Consider the following 27,742-nt stretch of genomic DNA (forward strand, 5'->3'; position numbering starts at 1 on the left):
GAAACGTTCGAAAGGATACGTGTACCCTGGATCTATTTGCTGGCAAAATTCGTCTGATCGAGATCGCGGGATCGCCTCAGGATGTCTCGCGGCCGCGGCCGCGGCTTTCGATAGTCGTGCCAGTGAAAGTAAATCGGCAGCCATATACCCGTCTCCACCCGTTCGAGATTCTTCCTATTCTGGCTCGAACGCTTCCTGCTCGCCAAACCGATTATGCGCTCTCTCTAGTTCTACCTACGGCGCGCGAGAAAACAGCCAAAAGTACCCGCTGCTGTCGTTACACGGTTTCCGCACGGTTTACTCTCTTCCCTCTCGCTGTCGGCAGCGACCACGACGGCGGCAAACCCGACCGTTCGCCGATCCCGGCCGAACCAAGGTCGATCGAGACGCATCGACAGTCGACAACGACGATGACCGTGGTAACGTCGATCGTCTTATCGTTCAAACCTTCGCGACAATCGCGCGATCCACTCCACCGCTTTTCTTTCTCATTTCTCAGCTTTCTCGATCGAAGAGATCGCGCGATTGTCCAAACGATGCACCCATATTCTCGTCTAACGAAAACTGTATTGGCCACGATCGAACTGATCGTTTGTCTGTTGCAGATTATGGAGGAGACGAGCACTTTCGTTACGTGGCCGTCCCGGCTAAAGATCGGAGCAAAGTCGAAGAAAGGTAAGGAGAGTTCGTTGCTACGTTACACGTTTTCGTTCCGTGGGTCGCGAGCGAGGTGAACCGCGATCGATCGTCGAAGATCTCGAGATGGGTATGGCGTGTGTATCGGCATCGAGGGAGGGAGGGAGCTGCTGGTGCGCCGCGCCGCGCCGCGCCGCGCCGCGCGTCACCCCGGAAACGTTGCAGAACCCGAAACGATGACGCGTCATAGGTGCGTCAAGGTTCGTCGACTTAGCCGACCTTGGAGGCAGCCTCGGTCCAACGTTCTCTATCCGAGCGTACATCGCGTCGCGAGCTTGTTTATCGTTTATCGACCGAACCTCGTAACAACGTACGCACGGCAGACGATTACGTCGCCTTGGCGTGCCAGCTGACGCAGCTATCGCGTATTTTCCTACGACGCGACTATTTACGGATCGACTTTTGTCCGTTGGACCGATCCGCCGCGTTTTCAGCGTATCGCGAACGCGGGATTAATTAGAGCGCACCCATTAATCGAAAGTGATTACGAAACGACTCGCGTGCTTGCTCTCGCGCAGCAGCGCGTGTCGCCTCGTCGGTGAAATAAAGCGCAGCCATAGACGGGCGGAAAGAGGTGCACCGTGGCAGTTGCCGCCATCGCGATAATAGACGCGAGATAGCGCGGAGCCGAAATCGAAGCGAAAAGCGAGCTAAACGGTTCGGCCTTTTCCTCTGCGCCGCGACTGCGCCGCTACTGCGCCGCGGCTGCCCGCCATGGAAACTTTTCGGTGATTCATTTCTTCCTCGTCACCCGAACAGCTGTTGCGTTCCTTCGTCTGCTCTTCGTGCCTTCCCGTCGCGCACGAACCCGATTCTGCGTGACAGCCCGCGCGTAATCCGGTATAAATAGGTTCCCTAGGGCTCGACCTCCTACCGATTTTCTTTCCAAATTATCCCGTCCCATCGAATCTCGGCTTTCGACGCCGACAAACCTCGCCCCGATCGATTAAGTAAAAGCTGCTCTATCTCCTCGAGTTCGCGCGAGTTCGCGCGAGTTCGCTATCGCGTTGCGCGGATGGAGAGTTACTCCACTCCAGTCAGTCCTTTAAACGATTCCACTAACTGGAGACAATTTCCCAGGTTTCGGAAGCCCGTTAGAAATGAAGCGAAATCGGAATCGAGAGACCAACGACTCGTCCGAGCTGATCTCGAACCGTCACGCTCTTACCACCGAAATAACTCTTTTACTTTCGCTTGCTGCCCTAACACCCTGACTCCGCAGTTATCGTAATCGAAAAATTATCGTAAATACGCGTATGAACTTTATTCCTCTTGTCGCTCGAATATTCGTGCGACGACGATACGAACGGATAACATATGTATTTACATTCGTGTATCATCGTGTATCGATCGTATCGCATACAATCGGCCCAGTTCCAGCCGCGAAAAGATGTTGCCTTTCTTTCTTTCGAACGGTTTCGTTCTCTCGCCTCCGAACTCTGAGAAAAGAACAGCGATTCAGGGAGGATGAGTTGCGATAAAAATGTGATTTATCGCAATTACGTAATTCGTGGAATTACACCGATCGTAGAGATCGATATCCGCGATTCGTTTGTCCAGTCGCGGTCGCGTCTTTGCTCGTTGCCTCCTCTGCGAGATTGCTGTAAACGGTAAGCTATTGATCACGATCTAGCATCGTTATCTCGATCGAGCGATTGAACGAGCGATTGAACGAGCGATTGAACGAGCGATTGAACGAGCGGGCAACGGTGATTCTCCAAGGCTGCACGCAATCTATTTCTGGGTCATTGTTTCGACTCGAGACGGACTCTCTCTTCTCTTCTCTTCTCCTCTCCTCTCTTAGCACCTGCCACCATTTTTCTTCTTTTTCGTTGCTATTTTTAGCTGGATCCGCGAGTATCGATCGCTGAGAAACATTCCCTTTATAGAATCCGAGCGTAACGTTTTCGAGAGGCGTGGCGTGTTGCATTGCGATGTCGCGAAACGGGACAACGATCGAAGAAAAATACTGTTCGCGCGGCTGAGAAAGGCAAACTTTTTCACGAGCATCAGATTCCAATGGCTCTCTCCCGCTTCCAATGGCGAGCTCCAGCTCGATTGCGTGCTTCCTCGATCGCTGCGAGAGTGTTACGTTCGTCTGTTGACGCGTCATACTCCTCGACTTTGGAGCGCTTCGTAATCCAGGAAGAAGGGAGACTCCGACCACTTATTAATTACGACTCGAGGATATGAAATGACGTTTCGTTGCTTTATCACCTTGTCCCTGTGCGCACAATCGCTACGTATCCCTCCTCTTTCATTTCTTTTTTCTTTCCTTTTTACAGATCCGCATATAAAGGTCGCGGGTCGACCCGATGACGTGCGAACAGCAAAGGAGAAGATAATGGAAATTTTGGACACGAGGGTAAGCGTTCACTTTTCATTCGATCGAAAAATCGCAGAGCGATTGTAGCCGGTAGCGAACGAAAGATAAGAGCGGTCGATCGAGCGACTCGCTGCTTTTTACCGAAACGTTACGTCATTTGCGGCCAACGAGATTAGCTATGACCTCGACGATCGGCTTTTGACTTTCAGCGCGCCGAATTGATCAACTCCGTGGGTCGTGCAAACATTTCGCAGCTCTTATCGCAGATAATCCATCGCGCGATAAAGAAAGTTGCGTGTCGCGGTTAACGAGACCTTTGTAACTTTGAAACGCAACGCAACGCAACGCAACGCAACGCAACGCAACGCAACGCACGGTGTAACAGTAGTCGATCGATTTACATCGATTCATATCGATTGTTCGCGGCTCGTGCTTTTACGCTGGCAACGCTTTCGCTCTGATCTATCTGACTGTTCTCTCTCGTCGCGTCGCCGGTCGCCGGTCGCGCCTCGGCTCTCTCGTACTCTCAACCGATGTAAAGGGGGAAAGAGGACAGAGGCCGAGCTGTCGCACGTAGGAACAAGCCATTCTATTTATACACCAACGTTGTTTCGCGAATTCTGAGCCGAGAAAGCGCGACGTCCTCTGCCTCGCGTTAACCACCAGGCCGAGTCGCCTTGCGTATTTCCTTCTCGCGTCCCGTTATTTTCAACGTGCTTTCTATCTCTCTCGAATTACCGTTTCCCGATTGCGATCGAGTCTATCGATCCCCGTCTATCAGGGATCGACCCACGAGGAGAATAGCGAAGGAAATTGGTCATTTCGTGCGTGGCAACAGCTGTCGAATACATATGGAAAGAAGTCGTTCGATGAGGAATTGCTCACTTTTGTTCGCGCACGCAACAGAGGTCCGATCGGAAGAGTTTCTTGCATTCGGTTAACGCCCATTGTTGGCCTTATCGCGCGGCTTTTTATATAATCGACGCTCGACGCGCGACGCGCGACGCGCGACGCGCCCGTGTCGTCGATGGACGAATCGCATAGATAGAGTTTAGCTAAATACGATTCAGTGACGATGACGAAATGTTCGATTGCAGCAAAGCAACAGAGTAACCATGAAGCTGGATGTTAGTTACACCGACCATTCGCACATTATCGGCAAAGGTGGGTTGACGATTAAACGCGTGATGGAAGAAACCGGCTGCCATATTCATTTTCCGGATAGTAACCGTAGCAATCATCAAGAGAAGAGCAATCAGGTGTCGATTGCCGGTGAAATGGAAGGCGTCGAGAGAGCCCGTGCACGAGTCAGGGTAAGTCCCCTGCGCGCTTCCTCCTTCGCGGTAACAACGCCTAACACCCTTCGCGCCTCCTTCTTTCTTACAGAATCTCACGCCTCTGATCTTCTCGTTCGAGTTGCCCATCATGGGTTTGTCGCAGACTGTGCCGGACTCCAATTCGCCGTACGTGGTGAAAATCCAAGAGAAGTACAACGTGCAAGTGATGTTTCGCACGAGACCGAAATTGCACGCCACCTTGGTCGTGGTGAAGGGTTGCGAGTGGGAGGTATCGCAAGTGAAGGAAGCGACCGTACTGCTGATTCATTACATGTGCCAAAACTTAGCTGTAAGTGTGCGCTTCGGTGGCTGAACTTCGATGGAACCTGAATTCCACGAAACAAAAACCCTATTAACCTATTAGCCTTCTCTGCGTAGAGTCAAATACAAGTACAAATGTCCATGGAGATTTCGCCGCAACATCACAGCATCGTCCTGGGGAAGCAGAGCAGCAATCTGAAGATGATTATGCAACGTACAGCCACGCAAATCATGTTTCCCGACGCCGGCGATCCAAACATTCCCAGCTTAAAAAAGAGCAACGTTATCATCACAGGTGGCATCCATAACGTCTATTTGGCCCGGCAACAGTTAGTGGTAGGTCATGTTGCTGCCGCGCGATTGCCAAATCTTATCTCGTCTTATCTCTTCGTTTCTTCTTTTTCGTAATCGCGGAATTTATTTCACGTTCAGGGTTCTCTACCTTTGGTCCTGATGTTCGACCTTCCCGAGGATTCCATGTCGTCCGTGGACACGGAGAACATTTCCCAGTTGATGCAATCGCTGGACGTATTCATAAATGTCAGGCACAAACCTAAGCAAAGTATGCTTTCGGTGATTATCAAAGGAATCGAACGAAACGCTAGCAACATTTACGAAGCGCGAAAGCAACTGCTGGGTTTGGACGAGCCTAGAGTGCACGCCGAGATCCCGGCGACTTACCACATCCCGAACGCTGCTAACATTTTCCAAGGGAGCTCCGTGAACGGAACCGGTGAGTAGAACCGCGAATCGGTCGGTAGGAGCTGAAAGAAACGAACTAAAAGAAACGGTTCGATGCGCAGGTAGCAACAATCTGATCGGCGGCATTTCGGATAGCTTGTCGAACATGCTAACGGTAAACACGCAGAATCCTCCGTACTGCGTGTCGCCCGTTTCTCACTCGCCAAATCCAATGGGCTTGTCGCCCCGGTGGGGCTTACCGTCGATACCGTCGTCCATGTTTTCACCGCTGCCGCTCCATCAACCCTACCCGTATCCGCACCTCAATCATTTACTGACCACGCACCACGCGATGTCTCCTCACGCTCATGGATTGCAAAGCCACGGTTGCACCGGTGCTATCGGCCAGCTTTACTCGAACCCGGCTACCGGGGTTCACAGTATTCACGGGCTGAACACCGGTTCTTTGGCGGACAGCAAGGAAGGCAGTGGTAAGCTTCTCCTCTCGCCTCTCAACAACAACGTCCGTTCTCATCCTTTCCATGCTTGTTGCAGCTTATTCGTCGTTGAGCAGCGTGTCCAGCTCTCTCTCTAGTCCCGCTATCAGTCCGCGCAACGTCTCTCCGGTTAATCCAACCGAGACTAGTCCGACTATGGGTAAGCGCGAGAACTCTTTTCTTCGGCGTTTCATTCGACGGCTAGCCAGAAGACCGATTAACTCTGTTCTTCCCTCCAACAGATTTATGCAGCATGTTGTCTGACCTCACGGTAACAGATCGACGAGCACCTGGCTGCGAGAAGAAATCATTGGAGATGGCTGTGCAACAGAATCTCGCTCCTTTCGACTACGAGCAGAAGAAAATCTTAGCTGCGAAAGCTATGCAAACGAAACCGAACTCGAGCGATTATCGCATTCCCACTTCCGCTTGGTCTGGCTACGGTCTCAGTCAGTCTATTCCGCCTATAAGCACAACCGACTTGAACAAGGTAAGCATTTCTTTCTCTATCCCGTAAGTACGGAAAAGAAAAGCGTGTTCCCTTCGAATGCAGGAATTGACTAGCTCGCATCCATCCGACCTATGGAAAGACCCAACGACGCCGGTATTCACCAGAGAAATTGACTTTGGAATCGGATCTGGAAAAGATCGCGTTGGACAGATCGGCATCAGCTCGAATTACATGGAACACACGTCACCGGCGCATCTCAATAAAATCACTTCTCATCGGTACAGCGACTTGTCTAGTTTGCTCACCAGCGTTGGCTTGGAGAAGTACATTCGTAAGTAGAGGAATACGTAACTGCGCAAACATTGTACAATTTGTCGCGCACGCTTCAAATCTTTCGCTCTCGCTTTCGCTTTCGCTTTCGCTTTGCTTACACTTCCCTTGCTTTCTCTCTGCCAGGCCTGTTCACGTCTCACGAAGTGGACATGGCTACGTTTCCCTCGCTCACGGAAAAGGATCTCTGCGAAATTGGGATAACCGCTTGGGGCGCTAGACGCAAAATAATGCTGTTGATCGCTGGTACGTAGACTGATCGTAGAGTCTCGTCTTTCATTTACTTACTGCCCCGTTACCATCCATTTCTCTTCCAGAAATGAACAAACGAACTAGTACATTCTGTGGTAGCGCTGCACCAGGTGCGGAACGCAAGTCGTCTACGTCATCGACCTCAGCATCGATAGAGAAGTGTAATCTGGACAACAAGTGGTAATAAGACTATATCCGAGTCGCAAACCTTGAAACATTTGTGCGGAACGAATAGAGTGGATCCACTATGGGTTGTCGTGTACTTAAGGCGAGCGCGTTACGCTCGCACGAAACCGTCGTATTTGCAACAGCTGCAACGACACGAGATTTCAAAGCGAATAATGATAGCCTTCCTGCCGACTCCACAGGAGGATCAACAGAGGTATATTGATGCGTTAATTTACGATTCTAGGCGCCGGAAAAATAGCCCGACGATTCTTTTTGTGATCAAGGACCGTTAACATTTTTTTTTTTTTTTATTTTTTTCCGCAGTCCTTGATTCACTCGTTCGCGGAAGGTGCCTTAGGTTAAGAAGCTCGTTATTACTTTCGTTTCGTTAACTTTTTTTTTATGTTATTAATGGTCTTTCTCCTGTCGAGCGTTACTCGACACCGTTCCGACGACAGTCTTTCGTTGCCGTCGTCGTCGTCGTCGTCGTCGTCGTCGTCGTCGTGTGTTATACACGGAACATAAAAGTGATTCTCTGAGAATGTCGTTCGACGCGTGTTGTATCGTATGTTTTCGTATATCGATGAAAAGTTCGTGATGTGGCTGAACGATAAGCGTACAGATGAATCGGTGATAATTGTTGAATTAGCGTAAGAAATAAGATAGAAACGTGTCTTCGAAAAGTTGATACGTGATGGGCGAGGATTATTCCCGTGTATTCAGCGGCCTTACGCCCTAGCAAAGTTAAAATATTTAATCTCGACTAAGCTCGAAAATGAACGGTTGTGGGTGGGCTTTGCGTTCGATTCGAAGATCAATGAAAGGAGAGACAAAGTCAAGTTTCATAGCCGTATCCGTGTTTCGTGCAAACTCATTGTCACTCGCGGTCTACGTATCTCCGAAGAAATTTGGGTTCTTGCGAGTTTCACGAATCTCGGATACCAGACGTTTCTTACAATCGTGTTTTCGGGTTTTACAAAGTAACAAAGTATTTATTATTCACTCGCGAAGGACGCTGGATGCACGCTAAGCAACAGACTGCAACAACTTCCTTTCACGGAGCAAATCGAAGGACGATTAATAGCGACCTTAAACGTTCGAGAACATCTTCGAGTATTCTCGGGCATTGAATTCTGCTTTGACCCCATAGCTAATATTCTCGACGTTTGACGAGTCGTTCACAACTAAATTATTCGCGATAATCGATTATTTCGACTGCGTCGTGATTTCTCTTTCCCTTTTTTATTCAACTGCTCGATGAACGTATTTCCGAGGAACATTTTCTATGTCGCGACCAACCATAATATGTACGAATTCGCGATCTATTTTTCACAGTAGCAATTTTACGAAAGTAAGATATCTCGGTCGATATAACTTATTGATATTTTAAAACATTTTTTTTTTCATTTTTTTTCTGGAACAAATTCAACCGAAACGTTAGGCAACGAGTTGACGCTCTGCTCGCTAGAATTGGCAATGTTTAGAAAAATGCAGACGTATTCGAACATCCGTAAATACGATCCAGACGTTCGTTATTCGTTTATACCGTTAAGAATCTGAACTGCTGTATCAGTACCAAGTATTAGTTGAAACAACGTCGCAGTCGAGCTTACCGAAAATGCCTAGCGAACAATTTTATCGCTGAAAGTACTTGACTAACAATCAGTCTTTTGTGAAGTCTTTTTAAGCATAAATTATTCTTGTTGCTGCAACACGACCGCGTGCTCGAGAGTAATTGATATATTAAGAAAAGAATACTATGTATTTTCTACATGTATACGTGTGATGTTGGAAGATCGTCTTCGTTCCTCGTGCTTGTTCTTGGTCAAAATCGAAGAACACGTTCGTTTCGAACGTTTTTCCTTGTTCGATCGCTGCGACCATCGAACAATGCAAATTTCTATATTACGTGCCTTCATAGCGAAAAGTAATCGTTATTTTTGTGTTTGCGATAGCGACGAAACATCGCGACGCAAGGTGTTCAATTGCAATGTTGATCGCTGTTCTCCAGAAGAAGGCCGATCGATGGTGGAAAAGACTCCGCTCGTCAAGAGTTTGTTCATTCGCATCAGACTCCTACACGATCGATCGGTACTCCATGTAATTTTTTAGATAGATGTATCAGTGTTCTTTGATGTTCCTATCTAATATATTTACACACACACAAATATATATATACACACATATATATACATATACCCGGACGCACATGTATCAATTTTGTGCGATTAGGCGCGTAACGTAATTATTATAAAAACTAAAGTAAGAAAAAAAGCGACTAAAAGAAAGAAAGAAAGAAAGAAAGAAAGAAAGAAAAGAAAAAACGATGTATGTATGTATGTACGAAGTCTCGCGACAATGAAACTTGCTCTGTTATCATACTATACCGCGAGCGTGTATGATCAGAGGAAATCTTCATTTACCGCATCGAAATATATCTACCTAAACCTTGTCAATGAGAAAAGAGAAAGATGGATATTTATGTAATTCAAATTCGTTGAGATGTTTCGGCTGACAGAACATGCTTTCATGGAACATGTTTTGGTACAGAGAATGATGCTGAAAACAGGGTCGATAGTAATACATATGCGTATCTATATACGAGTTACGTATTTCGGTGAAACGGTTCGATGGAAAAGAAAAAATCGCGGCACTACCAGATTAATTATGCGTTGATTTTGAAATCACTCTTGAATCGATAACATTTTTTCAAATTCGAAACGGAATGATAACTTATGAAACATAATATTTTTGGATAGCAAATGTTGCGTTCTGCCTTCTTCCGAACCGTTAGATATTTTACTTCGCGTTATATTTCGTAAATACGATCTCGCGTTTCGACTATTGTGTAATGTGATTCAATATATAGGCTTCCGTCTAGTGGCTGAAAAAGTCGGAAACTTGTTCTCTGCCACGGTGTTAACGAATTTAGATAGTATTAGGTGAAAATATGGTAGCGTTTGTCGCATGACTCAGGTAATTGTTTCAAATGGTTCCGTTCACGAGTGCGCGGTGCATTTTCGAAACATAGATAGGATCGTTTTTATAAAGCTTTTCTATGTTGTAAAGAATCCGAGTAGAATATTCGATTAGAAAGGAAGAAAGACATTCCAACGCTTAGAATGCGAACGAGTTGTAAGTTTGAGACGAACGAATTGAATTAAACGTACTTCCGATGTCTGCTACCAACAAGATAAATATTTTGTTAGATAAACCGAGGAACATACTCAATGTTCACAGACTAACTGCAACGAATGTACCCACGACCAACGCGTATTGTTGCGCATCGCGTTTATTACGAGGAAGGAGATAGCATTTAACGATAAGCAGTTGTCGCATAATAACCAGTCTTTATTACCGTTTGCTTGTTTCGACGGAAATATCGAGGAAATAGAAAATGTTGCATATATCGGAACGAATAAAGAAAATTTTGTATTGATATTTTTTAATAAAAAAAAAAGAACAAGAAAGAAGAAAGTGTACAAAGATATAAATCGACGAGTAGGTATTTCGGTTGCTGTTAAACCGAGAGTGGTTTTTCGAACGATTCGACAGTAGAGGTCGCTTCGTACATTTTCATATTTTCGAAAGAGAGCTGGACGTTGCATTCGTAACATTGAAAGTCATTCATTGCCATGAAATGAGCCTTCAAACAGTAGTAACAGAAAATGTGCTCGCAGCCAGCGTGCACCGGCAAAATCGGTGTCTCGTTGCAGTAGGGGCATTTAGTAGCTTCGTTCATAGTTGGAAATGACCTCTGTATACCGGTGCCTGTCCTGTTCTTTCGCGACCATACTTTCTTTGCCGCGTGTTTCAAATAATGAATGTTGATCATGGGTAGACCGGTGGTGAATAATTCCATTAGACCATGCCACAACAGTTCCCTCGTCATGTAAGAGTATCCGATGGTTCTAGGTTTATGGGTGGTCGTGGAACGACTCGCAATACCGAGCACGTATTCGACGATGCGAGGCTGCGTTCCTCGATGCAAGAAAACTAACAAATTCACGAATTCGAGAAGCTTGACGACATTTGCGACACGACGAAACATCGACTGTAAGTTTGGACTGATCGCACGGTCGTGCAACTTATCTCGCAGGTAACAGGGGACGACAGTAAAGATCAAGTAAAGAACGGACTTTGCACGACTAACGTTCCCGTAATGCAAATTCAGCAGTTGCTGGCCAAAGGTCGATTTTCCGTTGCGCAGCGAAAAATTCCATATGAAAAATTTGAGAATCGCGTCGATCTCGGGTTGCCATCGATCGATATTTTCTATCGCTTGATATTTAGCGATTTCTTTTGCTTGATTTCTAAGCACTTTGTAAATCTCTTCGTCGAGTTGCGCCGCGTCGATTTGATTGATCCGTGACACGTAAGGAGATGCTGGCATAGTTCCTTGGAATTCTTTCGCTGGAAAGAGAAAACAGTGCGTACCGAATCGATTACGTATCTCGATCACCGTACGATTGCGTTCAACTTCCACTCGTTTTCCTTTCGGCACAATTACCGTACATTAACACGCTTTCGAATTTTGCACAGCGTCTTTCGGTCTTATCGAGTCTTTAACGTTTTAATCACTTGTCGATTTTCACGCAAACTTTTACAAACAACCATCGTAATATCTACCTTGTTGTTCTCTATCCGTTGCGTAAGCAAAGCGTTATTGTTACCGTTGCCGATGCGTTGTAGCGTCGCGTTCAGATGCGCACTCGCGGATCAACGAAAAATCGCACACGCCTCGCGCTTCGTTGGAAAGTGATAGCAAAGATCGACGTCGCTGCTGGAAGAAAGTCAGGACTGTTACGCGATCGAGAGAAACACGCGCGTTTTTACAAATTTTTCGCGTAGCACGGAAAATAAAAGAGCGATCAAGCTCTGAACGGCCAAGCGAGGTTAGGGGTAAAATACGATAGCGAAGTCTTGCTCTGACGAGGCGAGGATACGCGAGGATACGCGAGGAAAGCCGAGGAAACGCGAGAGGAGACGAAAGGTGGCGCCTCGGTGCTCGACTCGACTCGGCTCGACTCGGCTCGACTCGGCTCGACTCGGCTCGACTCGGCTTCGACGACGTCTTGTGGGCGAAGCGGAGGAGGTATCGCGACACGCAGCTTCGATTTCGAATATCGGGATTCCCGCAGTGAAGGAATCGCAGTCTCGCGGGGTGCGCGCGCGCGGCTGCCCTCTGTAGCGTACCCTCGGAAATCACGTGGAAAAAGGAGCGATTGGAGCCGCACAGGGCCGCGAGTGAACCGAAACGAAGGAAAAGAGAAGTCGGCAGACAGCGGGTGTCGGTCGTTGTCAGTCGCGATCGGCCAGTTGTGTTGCGCGTAACGAACTAGCGAGTGAGTGAACGAGCGAACGACGGAACGAACGAACGAACGAACGAACGAACGAACGAACGAGCGAGCGAGCGAACGAACGACCGATCGACCGAACGACCGAACAAACGAACGAACGAACGAACTAACGAACGAACGAACGACCCAACGACCGACCGACCGACCGACCGAACGCACGGACGAGCGAGCGAGCGAGCGAGCGAATACAGTTTGAGGTTAGCTCGTGGATCAATTATTGTCGGAGCGAGCGCAAGCCACCTCGAGTCTCTCTGCTCTCGAGGCGCTCGAGCCGAGCCCGCGTCCTATCGCGTTTCGGGCTCCATGTTGCCGCTGGTGGAATGACGTCATCGAGTGTTGGTGCTTCGACAGTGGGCTCCTTCGTCGGCCGTTCTATCAAAGTTCTTCGATCATGTTTTCGTGATAAATTCTGAGGTTTCTTCTGGTGCGGGGGACGGTGATAACTCGGTGAAATCGGCGACGATTCGTAGTCGCCGATACGCGTTACCGTACTCGGCTGCCACGCACGTTCATCGTCCGAGGTGAGTACTTGAAATTATATAATGTCCGTTCTTTTCGCGTGAAATGCGAGCTTGCGGTCTCCCGGATCATCGATCCGTCAACTGACAACTTAACCTCCAATCCGACCGTTCGACTTCCTCTCTCTTTGTCTCGCTCTCCTTTTCTTTCCTTCCTCCCCCTCCCCTTACCCTAGCCACCCTCCTCTCCCCTCTTAACCCCTCTTAACCCCTCTGTGTCTGAGAGTCTGAGACGTCCCCTTGTTGGCCGGTTCAGAAAATCGCCGAACGAGCGGACAGTTTTGCTCGTTCTCTGCGATTTCTGGTTCGTTTTTCCCCGAATACGTAAGAGTGGTTACTCGTCGCCATGCTCGTCGCGATAGCCTAACCTCTTATGGTGTCCAGGTGCGAGCACATTGCCTTAAAGCGCATTACCACACCAGCCGACCACCGCGTTGCACGCGTTATTTTCGTGTCGACGGCCACTTGTTCGCGCGACCACCGATCGTTCCTCTCTCGCCCTACCGCGGCTTGCTTTCGATCCTCGAACGAGAAATTTCACGAAGCATGCCACGGCGCTCGTCAATCGTAACCTTTCTATTTTGCCGCTCGTGTCGTTAACCTTTCCGCAACGTGTCGTCGCTGCTTTATGCTTCGTGAAATCGTAACCTCTCACTGTCTCCACGTGTTCGTTGCTTTGGTGCCGGTCGCGGTGCATCATGTTTCCCTAGACGATCTTGTTCGATGAGGATGCCCACGTGGGTCAGGCCATTTCCCTGCTAGGCGAAAATCCAACATTTCGATTACCTTAACTCGCCCCAGGTTCTTCCTGCTCGAGCGAAGATGCTGTCTCTCTGACAGCTGAGCGTATTGCCGAAATAGCATTGCATTGCAACGCGTTCCACCGAAACCACTGGGCGTGGTGTGGAAAAATCGTCTCCATCTGACAGATTCGCTTTTCATAGTTCATCCTCGCACATGACACGGTACGCGTTAAATTGGTTCACCCGGTTTGAAGTAGCCAATGTAGAACGAAGGAAGAAAGAAACACGAATAGGGTACACATTTAGTATCGACTGAAATCCCTCCACGCGCTGGTTCCTTCAGTTTCTTCTTTCCAGCGCTCTTGGCTGTGACCTTAATTTAGAGACCGTGCCGTTCACGTGGAAGACTCGTTCGTGTAATCTGTTGGTCGATTTCGCTAGATTTCGTTACCTTTTCGTTGTCGCACGGTTCTTTAGCGTTCGCGTTCAAAGAACCGACAAGCAAGTCGATCTTTTTGCCACCCCAGCAGTCAACTAATCGTTAACGAGCGTTTCCCGTCATGATCGACTATCCCGTTTCGCGTATCGAATTCGATGAACAGTATAGATTCGTACACCCTACCAATCAATTCGCCGTGCTTTATGTTCTCTTCTGTACCGTCTATTTGCCTCCTAGTGGGCGGCGTTTTTCACTTATTTTCTGTACTCGATCCGCCTGCCGTCGAGAGTTTTGCAAAGCGGCGCATAAGTGACGGGAACGATAGGAAACGAGCTTTTCTTGAACCGTAATGTGCTGCCACCTCGCGTTTTCGTTTTCCACCGTATCGTGACCCCGTGGAACGGGGTCACGTGCACCCGGCCACTTCCCCACGTTTTATCGTCTACGCGGCTATCGAAACGTCGCGTCGTTCCGCGTCGTTCCGCGTCGTTCCGCGTCGTTGGTAAGACGGTGCAGAATTGTCGCGAATTGTCGTTGATCATTCGGCCATCTGCCATTCAAAGTATTTTCAATGAGAGTAGACGATTGATAGGATATCGTTTGGTTGAACTCGTTCGATAGGACATCAGACAGCGCAACGAGCGCGGTTTCGGCGGTCTCAATCGAAGAGCCGGTGTTTGCCGCCTGTGTCGATCGCGTTGTTTCAAAAATAGGACGAGATTTGTCGGTTAGAAAGCATCGTCGAGGCGAAAATGGTTTCCATTTTTGAGCAAAAGATGAAACGACGACGACGACGACGACGACGACGACGACGACGACGACGACGACCAGGGGAAAGTCGAGTTTCATTCCAGCGGGATAGGTGGTGACGCGAGGCGTGGCGAAGTATTGATCGTCGTTGCGATTTCCCTTCCACTTCCACCCCCGACCAACGTCATCCACCATTTCGAACCCTCTCGCTCTCTCGGTCGACCCACCTTCGTCGTTCCCCTACGGCTCGCCTCTCTGCTACAGCTATCGTTGCTACTTTCACCTCTGTACCCACCTTTCATCCCCCCCCGATCCAACCACCGGATCCCAACGCGTTCATTCTTTCCTCTCGCGTTTCTTTCACCCTCTTCTCGCTTTTCTAATTTCTCCCGGTCCTCCGCTCCGGTTCCTTCCACCTACGACTCGATTGATCGAACCTACGAATTCATTATTGTTTACTGGCTTGCCCTACCTAATTGCTAATGGTCATTGTCGCATGGAAAGAACTCGTTTCCTTTCGTCGAATTACTCAACTTCAACTACGTTCCAAACTTTTCACCACTCGATTGTAGATATCTGAAATTCGAAGAAACTGAACTCCTTCGTTAACTAAATGAAAGTACGTTAAAGTAAACATTTCGATTCGTTCAGCTCGTAAATCATCGATATTTTTTGCGCGAATGGACTTTTCAAACGCTCCGTTCAACGAAAAGAACAATTCGTTTTTTCTTCGATAATTTGGAATCGCTTCCCGGGCAGGAAATGAACTGCAGCTCCTTTCCGGCTGTCTTTCGATTTTATACGCCTGTCCCATCGTTCCTGCCCACAACGGTAAAGTTTCGCTTCATTCGTTATATCGAATTGATGTATCGAACGACAATTGATTCGTTCATACATGATTTTGATTTGATACACTATGTTACCTACGTATGCATAAAAGTATCGAAGAATCGAAGCATCGGCCGATGCTTTATTTTAGGATGATACTAGTAGTCTATTTACGGTTTTACTATCTCCATCAGGACAGGGTTGATCCTATAGGGACGCTTATCCATATTTAAATATCCGGTGTCCCTCGACGGTATCGACTGGATGCGCTTTTGCAGCAAGTAATCGCTACAGATTTTATGGGATTTTTGTGCCAGTTCTATCCCTATTCTTTTTTTCTTTTCATATGGACGATTACGGCGAACTGCAATCCAGCAGCACTCCGAATGGTCGCGTGTGCGCTAGACACCTAATTGCAATAGGTAAACCTTCTATGACGCGTCGATGTAAGAGAGCATCTCGAAGTTGTCTGGTCGGAGGGACGGTGACTCGGGGTGCGAACGGGAATGTTGCTTTCAATTAGAGAGGATGCATCGTGTTGGCGCAGCGCAGGTCAGAGGAGAACTCACTCGAACCACTTGCCTCCCCGATCCTGTGGAGTGCCGTTCGTCGGAACCCTCTTTAACGACTAAAGAAAACCGCGTTCGCGAAAACAACATCCCCATCTCCTTAGGGATGTACGGGACCGTAAAACCGGGGTGAATCCTACCAAGCGGGAAACAAACGGGGGTTTTCGTTCGATGTGTGTACGTCAATCCGATGGAGGGTGATGACGGAGGTCCAAGTACCTTTCTCCCTTCTTTTTCACCAAGAAACCGATGCACCCCTTTTTCCCTAATCACCCCCACAATTATATCGTTTCTACGCACGTGTATCGCTAGAGCATCTCGTTAATTATATTGTTTTCCAAGTTGAGTTGCAGGGGTAGGGAACTCTCTCCTCTTTCAGGCCCGTTATTTCATTGCGAGATGCGTAGTGGCCAAGTATTTCCGACAATTCTCGTGAAACATATCTTAACGAGAATGAACCATTAATCGGGGTTTCTTTGATAGAAAGATCTGGATGCGCAAGCGCAACTCCCTGTAAACGGTAATGGGGGTGGTTATGGATTTTCGGGCTATGCGACCTTCGCGCGTCGCATCCTACGCTTTTCGCACTCCGGACATCGTCCTCTCTGCACGCTCTATGCATTGTTTCTTCAATTTGCGAATCGCAAATCTTGATTCAATTTTATCGGTCACGAGATGGCAAGAGCCTTTCATTTTATTCTTGCGAATATTCCCTTGGCGTTGGTGCTTTTTCAATTCATTCGATTCATTACTGTTGCTTTATCTCTCCAACGAAATTTTAGTATCGGCTGCCCTGTCGATTGTAACTGCAAGTCGATCACTGTCAGATGGATCGAACAGTAGTTCAGTCAACGACTGTAGTCACGACCGTGTTACAAATCTATACTCCTGTACGTGCATAGGTAGAGCACGATTGGTTTCGTGATTACGCTCACATCGGTCTCGTGCACCTATAACTGAGGGTTAGCGGGGTTGGTCGGTAGGTAGGTAGGTAGGTAGGTAGGTGAGTAGGTAGGTAGGTAGGTAGGTAGGTAGGTAGGTGTAGGAGTAGCAGCAGAAGATAATCTCATGGTAGCTAGGTTGCGGTACTCTGCGGTACTGTATGCCGCCATCTTGCTTTATCGATCTCAACCCCTATTCTCAACTTCTCTGGAACATCCGTTTCCCTCGCATTTTTTTCCTTTTTTCCATTCTTATCTTGTTTACGTCTTCTTTCTTTGGTTATCGCTGCTTTTCTAGACGATCTATGGAACGTATGAATCTACAGACGAGTCATGGGCGTTGCGAAATATTTATTTCTGCTAATTTTTGGCAGTAGAGGGACGAAAGATTATCAGTTTGATCGAATTTTCTGAAAATCTTTTGCGTGACACTGACAATTAATTAGAAAGGAGAGAGGACTAATTTGTATGCAAAGGGACTAAGGACTGAGGCGGTATTGTACTGAGGGAGTGTTTATTAATTAATAACGCGCACGTTGCATGACACGAATCGGAAATAACTCGTTACAATTGAATGACGGCAACGTACTTACACGTAGGCGAAAAAACAACGCAGACGTTCGAGTTGCAATGTACGAAACAACAGTTTTTTTACATAGGTCGTGAAAATAGTTGTACTTGGTGTTTATTTGACGAATCGATTATGTTTATCTATGCTTCGTCGATTAAGCAAACAATTGAGTTTGCTGTGTGAAAAAGCGATTGAATCGCGAGTCGAAAGAATGATATATCTCGCGAAACATACCACTGTTCGCGTTAAATTAGCTTTAATTAATCTACACCGGCCGAGAGTTACTCTTCTCAGCGGGATTAACCTAGTCTGAGTAGCTGGCATCTGGCACGTGTCTCGACCGCATTCCCGTAAATACGCTTGCTCAGTTTTGCGTCTTCCCTTCTTTTCATCTTCAATGCGAATTTGAATTTGATTTGCGTGGACGTTACGATTCATGCTTGCGAATGGAGTGTGAAACGCATAAATATTAGAAGGACCGATTCGTACACTGAAGCCTTTTTCCCGTTGATTTAAACGGGGCAAAGATTGCCCGCCTCGACTTGAAAATATTTTGATCGATGCGTAATTGTAAAAGAATGCAACATCGTATAAAGGCTCGTATCCAATTCGATGCGATAACGTCCTCGATTCTTCGTTGGAAGTGTAACGCGTTCGTTCGGTATTCCGCTGTCGGTTTTCCTTATAGCGCGGCTCTTATTTTCTTTCTTAACGGTCATCGAAACCCGCGCGCTTGCTGGTCTTGAATCGTGCACAGACTAGCTGCTTGGGATACCAGCTTCGCGACACAGATTGAATGCTAACCCACTGAAAGGAAAGGAACCTTTCCCGAAAGCGTTTAGCAACGCTAAACTGTAGTTATTGGTTGGAGAAATGATTGGGGAGAGATGGCAATGGAGATGGCGATGGGGATGGCGATGGGGATGGCGATGGAGATGGCGTTCGACAGCGGAGAAAAGAAGGCGCGTAAGATAAAAGGAGATAGTAGCGTAAAGCGAACGGTTGAACGGAGCACTCTGGCCAACGAGAGAGTGCATGCCTTCGTACGCATCGCGAGTCGTCGCGAGATAGCGAGATATCGAGATAGCGAGATAGCGAGATAGCGAGATAGCGTACAGAGGGGTGGATGGCCAGAATGGTGGGGGTGCGTCGACCGCGAATTCGGAGCATCGAATAGGTAGACGAAAAGAGTGGGAGAAGGTCGGGTCGCGCAGGCGTTAGCCCCGAACCTCCCTCAGCTTGATCAGTCGTACGTGCTACTCGACACGCGTCGCGTCCTTTTTCGTTTCTTTGTGGCTGCGTTACGGACTCTCTTCTGCTCCTTCTCAGTTTCACACTTTTACTCTCACCCTCCTTTCTTTTAATCCCTTTTCCCCTCTTCCTCTCACTAATTTGCTGCTTCGGGAATAATGGAGACGTGGTTTAATATAGTATGTGTTTAATATAGTATGGCTGTGCGTGTATGAGTTGATCGCGAGGTCGTTGGTCGGTCAAATTGCTAACCGCAGGAGAACGAGTGAGATTGATTCGAGAGATAAGAAAGTTGGACGCAAACTTTCTCAGTGATACGTTGCGTTCCAAGTGCAACTCGAGATGGTGAATACGCATCGTGTTCAGTTTGAGAGCTCGTGAATGATTCCTGCTCGATGTGTGATATCTAGTGCAGTTCTTCTTCTCTGTGCTGTTTGAAGTGAAATTTCTGTGATACGTATACCCGTTGGTTCCGTGAGGTTTCGGTCTCGGGAATATCGGAGTTACCGGTTGCCCACGTGTTTATTCGGTGAAGAAAACGACGGAAGAGGAGAAGTTTCGAGTTCCAGCTTAGCCATCCTTGGAGTGCATCGTTTCTCCCTCTTATCCTTGAACGATGGGAAAAAGTCCGGTTGGGTAGCTCACCGTTCTTTTGCGGCGCTCTTTGCGACGTTTCCCGCGCCGCATAGAGCGTAGCTGCTGCGAGAGAAACAGAGACTGACGAGGTAGGAAGAGTTTGCATTTCCAGCATAGAGATTTTGATCGTCGCGAAGATTACCTATCACCTATACGTTGGAGAAAAACGAATAGAGAAGGAGAAGGTAAATTCTGTTCGGAGGCGATTTATAGGCTTGACCGGAATATTGCCGAGTTACGTAATAAGAGTGTGTAAACAGAACCGATCCAATTACACCGTGAACGGTATAAATCCACGTAGGAGAGCTATTCGGGTCGAATACGGCACCCTACTACATACTTACAACTACCTGTAGTCGACCTCCTTGTGAACCTACATATCACGCTGCCTGTGGGTTACTACTTTCCTTTTACTCTACTCATTTCTACCTTGCTTCTGTCTCCCTGTCGTTCTACAATTCTTCTCAATTTCTCGAGCTCCTGACAATTCAGGTGCCTTTTCAAAACCAGTACATCGCAATTATCTTTGTTTTCTTCGCGATATCATTTCTCCATTCTCTCCTCCGTTTGCCTCGCATTAACTTTGCGATAAAGCGTAGTTGCGTGACTGCACGCTACACTATTTCATTTTTTCGTCGCACTTTAGCCTATAGGGTTGAAGCAGAGCAGCAAAGTTTGCGACTCGCGATATAGCGAAGTGACGGAACATTAGCTGAGCCGAGGGAGTCGCTTCGTCGCTTGGCCCTGTCCAGTCGCTCGGAATGCCCCTTTTAACGCGATGGTTCGCTTCGTCGCTCTACCTATGCACACGTATACCGGTTCGAAGAAGAACGCGTGGGAGCTAGCCTGTCCTCCCTCTCGTCCTCCCTCTCGTCCTCCCTCTTTTCCTACTCCTTTCGAATAATACTAACACACATACTCGGTTATTGATTTTTCAGCGACCATCCCTAGGACGCTTGGTTCGAGTCGTTTGCGTTAGGCACGCTTTGGCGGCTGTATTTGATCTGTATCGCTTACACGCGTACGATACGTCGCGCGTCGCACCGAGCCCCGCTCTTTTCTCTTCCCTCTTCCCTCTTCCCTCTTCCCTCTTCCCTAGCGATGAAACGTTCACGGCCGCTTGAAACTGTCAATTCGCAACGGCGTTCCTTTCCTCCGTCTAACGCGTTAGCAAGTATAACTGTCGAAATTTCCAAGTGCATGCTCGTTGTATTTTCGATGCGTAACATCTTTACGCTCAGTCGTTAGATCTGTCCGCGGTTAATAATGACTCGGCCACTTGATATAACGGCGTCGTTAGCACAGCCGCCTATACGCAAACGACTCAGCGTTCGCGTTCCGAGATTCTTACGACTCCATCGTGTCTGACTATTAGTTTCCGCGCTTGACAGTCAACGCTTCAACTAATTGGCCGTATTAAATTTAATAATCTGCCCATGGCCAGGTCCCCAGCTCATGCTTCACTCGTTATTGCTTTCCTGCTTCGGCTTTCGTCCACCGAAATTCTTAGCAAAATCATTTCTTTCTCATCCTCTTTTGTCGACAAGACGAATGTTAGCGGTAGCGGTAGCTAACATTACAACGGTAAGTCGTCGATGGAAATTGTGAAAGGTCGGTTATCGTTTCGAACGGTATAGATCTTAGGAGGAACTGTAGAATTTGGCGTTGGAGAGTAGGTACTTTGAGCGATAGCTGTGACTTAATAGCCCGTGATGCTAGAACGAGGCTCGATACGCGCCGTCGCGCATGAGCTCGCGTCGTTTGCAGATTACACGCAGACATAGGTATCCACCAGCTTTTAGCCACGGGTCATTTCCGTCTGCTCTCGTCTGCCTCTAACCCCTACCTCTAGGTTTCTTCGAAATTTCGATTTTCCTCAAAGAACCATACGAAGCAGTAATGCTGTTGAAACGATCCGGGAATAGATCGCAACCACGATAGTCGAGGACCGAAGGCGATCAATTACGACGCGACGCGACGCGACGCGACGCGACACGCCTGTTCAATGAGACAGACTTGATTTCACGGGGGGCAATCGTGAAATTGGAATGGTGTCTAGTAGCTGGGTAGGAGGGCCTCCTCCACTGATCGATCGCTGAGTTTGCAGCGCACCGATTTCCGGATCTCACTCTGTGAAAAAAAAGCGGGAAACACTTGGGCTCGAGGGAGGAGCGTACCGTTACCTTCGCGAAACTGTGAGGAGGGTAGTCTGATTTACGACGCGGCGGAGCTCTTCTGGAGCCTCCTATTTTCTTCTGCGCTCGAATTTCGTACAATTACTCGCTTTCTTAGTCGGTCCTCCGTTCTATCGCAAGCCTACTTCAATTACTCATTCTCCGTTCGACGTGCTCTCCAGATGCACGATTTACTTTACTGTCCTCGTGCATAACACCATTGTGTAACACACAACTTACGCAGATATTTATTTTTCTAATAGAATTGCAACTTTTTGTTTCAGGTACGTAACAAAAATGCTTCCGTTTCTCAAATTCCTGTCAATTCACCAAACGGTACATACTCCTCTGTTCTTCGACGATGTCCGTATAATTATAAGGTAATCAAACAGTCCAGCTTCTTTTCACTTGTTAGATCGTAGGGCTAAAGAAATAGTAGTGGCACATATTTTTTCAAATTATTCCTGATGATACACGCTTAAGAATTGCAAATTTCTTGTTGGCCGCAAAGACTTTTCTGGCCCGGCCTTATCAAATCAAAATTGAATAACATAATCGAAAGTATGGCCCCAAACACGAGTCTTAGTGGTCGAAGAGGTTCGCTAGTTGAGGAGAGTTTGAGAACGATACGTGTCCCTGCCAATGAATTTGCTTCACACTTGCTATTGTGCTCAATGAATATTCATCGCGCATTCGCGATCCGCGATCCTCTCTCGTTTAGATTGAGTAATAGTTGCGCGCACAAATATACATGAAATAAAGAGACTTTGAGCGCATTCCCCTTGACGAGTTTCAGTTTCTCGAAATCGTAGAAGCTGAGAAAGTTGAAGAAAAGTGGTCGTTGTATAGAAAGTTTAGCTAGTTTGAAGAAATGCGACGAATTTGGATGGGTCGTGTTCGTGGCAAAGTACCTACGTGACACGATTTCTGATGGAACCCACCTCCTAATGCTGATCGTTCGAGAATCGACAGTTTGGAGTGACGTGGACGTATGCGGTGTTAACGCAAGGAAATTGAGATGTCATCGAGTATCGAACGAACTAGATAAAAGTTTATGCCCGGGGATTTTCGAAGATTGCGAGCCGCTTTGACGGAATAGAGAAAAAGGGACGCGTTTGATAAAAAATATCGATGTAAATTTCCTGGCTAACGAACGACTAGCTTCCCTAAATCATTTGTTGAGTCAATTTAGCTGCGGACACGACTAAGTGGTCCGAGTTCGCCGGGTGTTTCCAGTGGGTACGGTTGATTTGTTGCCGGATGGGAAACCAAAAGCCGCAAAGTCCTTTGCTCTACCGCAGAGGGTGAACAGCGGCGAAACTCGAAATAATGTTGAAGCGCAATTTAACGCGGACGAACGATACGACGACGTATCGCTTAATTGCCGCCTTGGCAATTCAAACTTTTCTCACTTTCAAGATATATCGCAATTTCTTCGCTAACTTATTTCTCTTTCTGTCGCGCATTTTTCACTTCTTCTTCCTTTCGTTTTTCTCTTCTATTACTCGACGATAAATTTCAAGTGTTCAATTCGACGTACCTTTTCATCTTTTACGATAGCTTTTTGGTATTGACGACAATGTAGAACATTTGAAAGGATAAAGACGGAGGGAGTAAGTGTTGTTAGGCGAGCAATAAGTGGAAATGCATTGAAATAATAACTCTTGTATGGTTTGCAAAGAATTTGATTACTCGTGCTTTTAGTACACAGCGCAAAATCTATATCTAAACGTATAGGTAATATAGTTTAGTCGTTAGTAAAGCTTAAAAGGATGCTCGTATCGAATTTCGAAAATTTCGAAAATCACGAAAATCTCGAAAAATTGTAATATTTGAAAATTGTAAAATTGGCAAATTCTGTTACTTTCTATCGTGCGTGAAATACATCGTCCGTGGAAATACAAAGCGCGATGCTCGCATCCTTCGGCTTTCGGTGAAGTTCGTGTATCGTGCACCTCGATGAAATCCTGAAAGCTCCTGGAGAATGGAGCAGTCGAGACGTATCGGTGCAGTCGTCGCATTAAAGGTGGGCAGTCCGGTCGTTGATAGAGAAGAGGCGGCAGGTGGAAAGGTGGAGGTTTTACAGGACGTAGTAGGGCGCAGAGTAACTGGCAGCGTAGTATGGGTAGCTAGTGTAGGCAGCCGAGTAAGGGTAGCTGTAGGCTGCCGCATAGGCAACTGGAGCGGTATACGCGCTGTAGGCTACGGGCGCAGTGTAGGCTGCACCAACCAACAATCCTCGCTTGTCCCTCGCCGCATTTTCACCTTCCGCTGCTAACGATTCCGTCTTCACCGGTTCGATCGACTCCGTGTCCAAAGGTTTCGCCAGAGCTACGCTGACCAGAGCGAGCAAAGCGACAACCTGCGAATAATAGACAATAGATGGAAGTAACTGCTTAGAAAATCCGAAATTTCTCCGGCAGAAAATGTCATTAGAATAATCTACTTACTGCGATGCACTTCATGTTGTAGGTTGTTGAGAAGATGAGAAGCTTGTAAGGCTGTTGAAAATCGATTGATGCTCGAAACAGCGTACCAGCCCTCTTTTATATCTGTCCGATCGTGTCGTCGACGATACGTGCATCGACTGATAATGTTCACCTCGCGTAATCGCGCATAATTATTATCGACGAAGTTGAGCAACGCGTCCTTGGCCATTGTCCAAATCGGACATACGAATACGACTGATTTTCGTCGTTTTCGTAACATTTGATTTCCGAATGCATCCAGGTCTCTCCGTCGCGCGAGTGGAACATGCGACGTAGGACATAGGAAAGTGCAACGGGGCAAAGTTGAAATTGCCATAGTTGCGTAGAAAGTTTTAGCAGATCGGTGCAACGATCGACCTTGCGGAGGTCGCCAGTGGGAGCAGTTGTTCCCCCTATTGAAATTCCATTTGGTCGAGCTACGCGCAACCTCCTGGCTCGTAATAATTTTCACGACAACCACGATTTAGCTATTCCGTCCTTGTGCTCAATTGCTTCTCGTTCGCTGTTACGAAACTTAAATAGCCCTTGCTGCTATACGCGTGCTATCGAAGAGGAAAAAGCGAAGGGACTCTATCGAAGGTAGAAATTTTCGGTTGTCTCACAGGCTCGTTCACTCGTTATTCTGAACGAGAAGGCATCGCTACCACACCGGTGCTGTCGACGACGACGACGACGACGACGACGACGACGACGACGACGACGACGAGACGATGCACCGCAGAGTGGGCAGTAACAACATCGAGAGGGCGGAAACTATAACGCTTAAGCAGCACGTCGAGTATGTATATCGCGTGTATATATCAGCTTCAAGAAAATTTGATCGAAGGCGCGAAAAGACATCTCAGCTGTTGGAAAGTTTCTTTGGGAAATAAAGGAAAAGAAAAGCGTGGGTATTTGTAGTTATCGATGAAAAATATTGGAATCATCCTGTGCGAGCTCATGCTCGAATTTCACTTTCGCATTGATTCAGTCGGCAAATGTGCCTGACTATTTAGTCAGTCACATTTAGGTGCAGTCAGAATATGTAGGTACATATGCGAATGTCGCGTTCTCGGAGTCGCGTGGAAATGGAGAATCGGAGTCGGTGGAGTGCCGTCATTGTTTCGTCGCTCTTTAGAACACTCTTCGTATTAGCGTCGTGAATTGGTACAATGCCGGAGGTACTCTCTTTTCCTCCTTTTTCATCACTTTTCTTTCTCTCTCCCTCTCTCCCTCTCTCCCTCTCTCCCTCTCTCCCTCTCTCCCTCTCTCCCTCTCTCCCTCTCTCCCTCTTTACCTCTTTCTTTTTCCCCTTCCCTCCTTTTCAACGCTCGTTTCATTCACCGCTTACAGCCAGTACGTACCATTTTCCGCCCTCGACCGTCGACATTTCTTCTTACTCACTTTTCTCTCCGTTTTTAATATCTTGTACGTTTCTTCCTAAAAAAATCATTCGTGTATGTGTCGCATTTTCGTGATGAAAAACGGTTGTTCGATCGATAAATTCTTACAATTGATCCTCGTAATGTGAATTTCGAATGAGGTGGTACCGACGCGACGCGACGCGGCGCGACGCGGCGCGACGCTACTATTGCAAAAAGAGGAAGCAGTCTGCTCGGTCTCACTGCAACTATGTATGTATGTGTGTTTGGAGACGTTGCTCGTTACTCGAGCGTTGTTGACGATTCTTGTCAGGTTAAGCAGCGTAATAAACGACGGACACTGTACGGTTGAGCGTAGACCGTCTCAGCGTTAACGATAAATCGCCACCCTAATAATTAATATCACGCCTTTAGATCTGCTTATAAATAGTCGGAGGGTATCGTGGTGGATGCGCTTTAGCTAGCGTTCCGCGTGGAAGAATCAGAAGCTAGGCGAAGACCGGTCGTCAGTCTGTTTTTTAAGATCACGGGACCTTCACGGATTCCTGCTCGTATTTGCGTGGCGAAATCGACGATTTGTAGACACTTCGGCTTCGGTTTCACAGCTAAATTCATATCCCAGTTGATACTTTCGATATCCTACTCGATTCCACGGATTTACTGGTCTTTTGCATCGAAATCTTGATCGACATATTCTCCCATTATCAAACGCAATTTCTACAATTTCTCGCGGAAAGAACCGAAATTTGGCTGTCGAGTGTAGCGTGAATGAAAAAGATGTTAAAGACGCTCAAGTTCATAGGTGAAAGGTGATACATGCCAGTCACGGTACGGCGTAAGCAAAAGCCTGCCGCTTAGTCAGCAGTTTCAATTAAGTATCGAGCTTTTGCTGACGAGGCGCGCGATCTTTTGCTTCCCCTTACAACGCAGCCCATTCCCATCTTTTTCTCGTCGAGTCTCTAACGACGCGATATTTATCGCTCGCAATAAAAGAGACGCCTTGGCCGTCCTGAAATTTCGTTCGAAATCTCATTCCATCCTCCGAATTTTTGTATTTGCTGCCTGCCATTTCTCTATTGCGAGAATCTTGCTGAGAAATTTATTACGCGTAAAGCGAGATGGTCGTTACGATTATGTGTATACAATAACGAGCGAGCCCACCCACAAGATGCGTGGATAGAAATAGAATTGGCGACGACTTTGTATTTCCGCGCTTGATTGTACGTTACGCAATCGCTGCTCGAGTGTCACGATTCGAAAAGGAAACAGCGAATCGATTCGAGAGATAGAATTTCAGTGATTGCGAAAACTCGACTCGGATTAGCCTGTAGTAGGTGATCGATTAAGAAAATAAGCGAAGACCGATGCGATGGATTGTCAGGAGGAACGGTCTGGTTCGAAGGGATGGCATTATGGCATTTAGGGTGGCGCCAGTCGCGCGAGACACAGGAGAATGCGTGCCGATCGCCCTTCTTCCGCGTCTGCTTGACGGTGCGAAAGATTTTCATTGAGCCTCGCCGTCGACTGCGACGTCGACTGCGACGTCGTCAAAGGTCGTCTCGATATAAATAACCCTGGCGCCGCTGTTCGCTTGTTCTCGTTTCTCCTATTCTTCGGACGATTCTTTTCCCGTTTCGCGTTACGCTTTGCCACGCCTTGGCTTTTCAGCTATTCGTGTATCTTCGCTTTCCATCTCGATCGATGATCGTGCTTTGAACTTGGTCAGCGTCCGCGAATCATTTCACACGTATCGAATAGACGATGTAGGAAAGTTACAATCATCGCAGGTTATTTAGTTTATGATTCCCGAGAAGGTTCTCCGGACGAGCTCGATCTCTCGGGGAAAAGAAATTGTCTCCGCGGAGAGGGAAGCAGCCTCGAGCGAAATTGTTGGAGGCAATCCTGGAAGGTCGGAACGATTTCTCTCACGCACTTTGATTTTTCTCTCGCGGGAAAAATCATCGGCAAAAGTCGGATCGATCTGTTCCTCTCTTGCCTTTTATTTACGTCGTGTTATAACTGTATGCAGACGCGTGTACTCGGTAGGAACATTAGAGACCTTCCGGTGTAGGTACGTACCTTCCTTTGAGACGCGATAGGTACTTGAAGTTCC

The 27,742-nt window shown here is 47.4% G+C and overlaps 3 protein-coding genes and 2 long non-coding RNA genes across 7 annotated transcripts; 3 read left to right on the forward strand and 2 right to left on the reverse strand.

Annotated features, from left to right (window-relative positions):
* The first annotated feature begins 286 nt into the window (after positions 1-286).
* Bicc (protein bicaudal C) lies at positions 287-7,076 on the forward strand. Of its 3 annotated transcripts, XM_076376854.1 has the most exons (13): positions 287-419; positions 606-675; positions 2,982-3,061; positions 4,120-4,335; positions 4,409-4,648; positions 4,738-4,956; positions 5,053-5,353; positions 5,424-5,792; positions 5,857-5,958; positions 6,041-6,288; positions 6,352-6,580; positions 6,706-6,825; positions 6,897-7,076. In XM_076376854.1, the coding sequence occupies exons 1-13, from the start codon at positions 411-413 to the stop codon at positions 7,013-7,015; spliced, it is 2,322 nt and encodes a 773-aa protein (XP_076232969.1). In that variant the 5' UTR covers positions 287-410; the 3' UTR covers positions 7,016-7,076. The 3 variants fall into 3 exon arrangements, with proteins under 3 accessions (XP_076232969.1, XP_076232968.1, XP_076232971.1); XM_076376853.1 differs by lacking the exons at positions 287-419; positions 606-675 and having other exon boundaries at positions 2,778-3,061; XM_076376856.1 differs by lacking the exons at positions 287-419; positions 606-675; positions 6,706-6,825 and having other exon boundaries at positions 2,778-3,061.
* Positions 7,026-9,117, forward strand: LOC143178313 (uncharacterized). Its single transcript, XR_013001759.1, has 2 exons — positions 7,026-7,213; positions 8,955-9,117. It is a non-coding gene; the product is annotated as an uncharacterized LOC143178313 (long non-coding RNA).
* Positions 9,118-10,329: 1,212 nt separating this feature from the next.
* Positions 10,330-11,920, reverse strand: Pex2 (peroxisomal biogenesis factor 2). The gene is made up of 2 exons (XM_076376863.1): positions 11,629-11,920; positions 10,330-11,412 (listed from the first exon to the last, which is right to left on the reverse strand). The coding sequence occupies exon 2, from the start codon at positions 11,390-11,392 to the stop codon at positions 10,520-10,522; it is 873 nt and encodes a 290-aa protein (XP_076232978.1). The 5' UTR covers positions 11,393-11,412; positions 11,629-11,920; the 3' UTR covers positions 10,330-10,519.
* Positions 11,921-19,364: 7,444 nt separating this feature from the next.
* Positions 19,365-22,147, forward strand: LOC143178236 (uncharacterized). The gene is made up of 3 exons (XR_013001745.1): positions 19,365-19,378; positions 19,410-19,694; positions 22,064-22,147. It is a non-coding gene; the product is annotated as an uncharacterized LOC143178236 (long non-coding RNA).
* Positions 22,148-23,859: 1,712 nt separating this feature from the next.
* LOC143178311 (uncharacterized) lies at positions 23,860-24,365 on the reverse strand. The gene is made up of 2 exons (XM_076376869.1): positions 24,230-24,365; positions 23,860-24,141 (listed from the first exon to the last, which is right to left on the reverse strand). Exons 1-2 carry the CDS (start codon positions 24,242-24,244, stop codon positions 23,860-23,862), a joined length of 297 nt encoding a protein of 98 aa, XP_076232984.1. The 5' UTR covers positions 24,245-24,365.
* Positions 24,366-27,742: the final 3,377 nt, after the last annotated feature.

Source organism: Calliopsis andreniformis, chromosome 4 (assembly GCF_051401765.1).
Source record: "Calliopsis andreniformis isolate RMS-2024a chromosome 4, iyCalAndr_principal, whole genome shotgun sequence".
Lineage (NCBI taxonomy): Eukaryota > Metazoa > Arthropoda > Insecta > Hymenoptera > Andrenidae > Calliopsis > Calliopsis andreniformis.

Excerpts from the sequence above, each read along its gene's own strand:
- Bicc (XM_076376853.1), top strand. The coding sequence starts at position 2,891 with ATGACGTTTCGTTGCTTTATCACCTTGTCCCTGTGCGCACAATCGCTA. Across the intron at positions 4,336-4,408 it reads GAGCCCGTGCACGAGTCAGG|AATCTCACGCCTCTGATCTT; the intron begins GTAAGTCCCCTG and ends TCTTTCTTACAG. Across the intron at positions 5,354-5,423 it reads GAGCTCCGTGAACGGAACCG|GTAGCAACAATCTGATCGGC; the intron begins GTGAGTAGAACC and ends TTCGATGCGCAG.
- Pex2 (XM_076376863.1), bottom strand. The coding sequence starts at position 11,392 with ATGCCAGCATCTCCTTACGTGTCACGGATCAATCAAATCGACGCGGCG.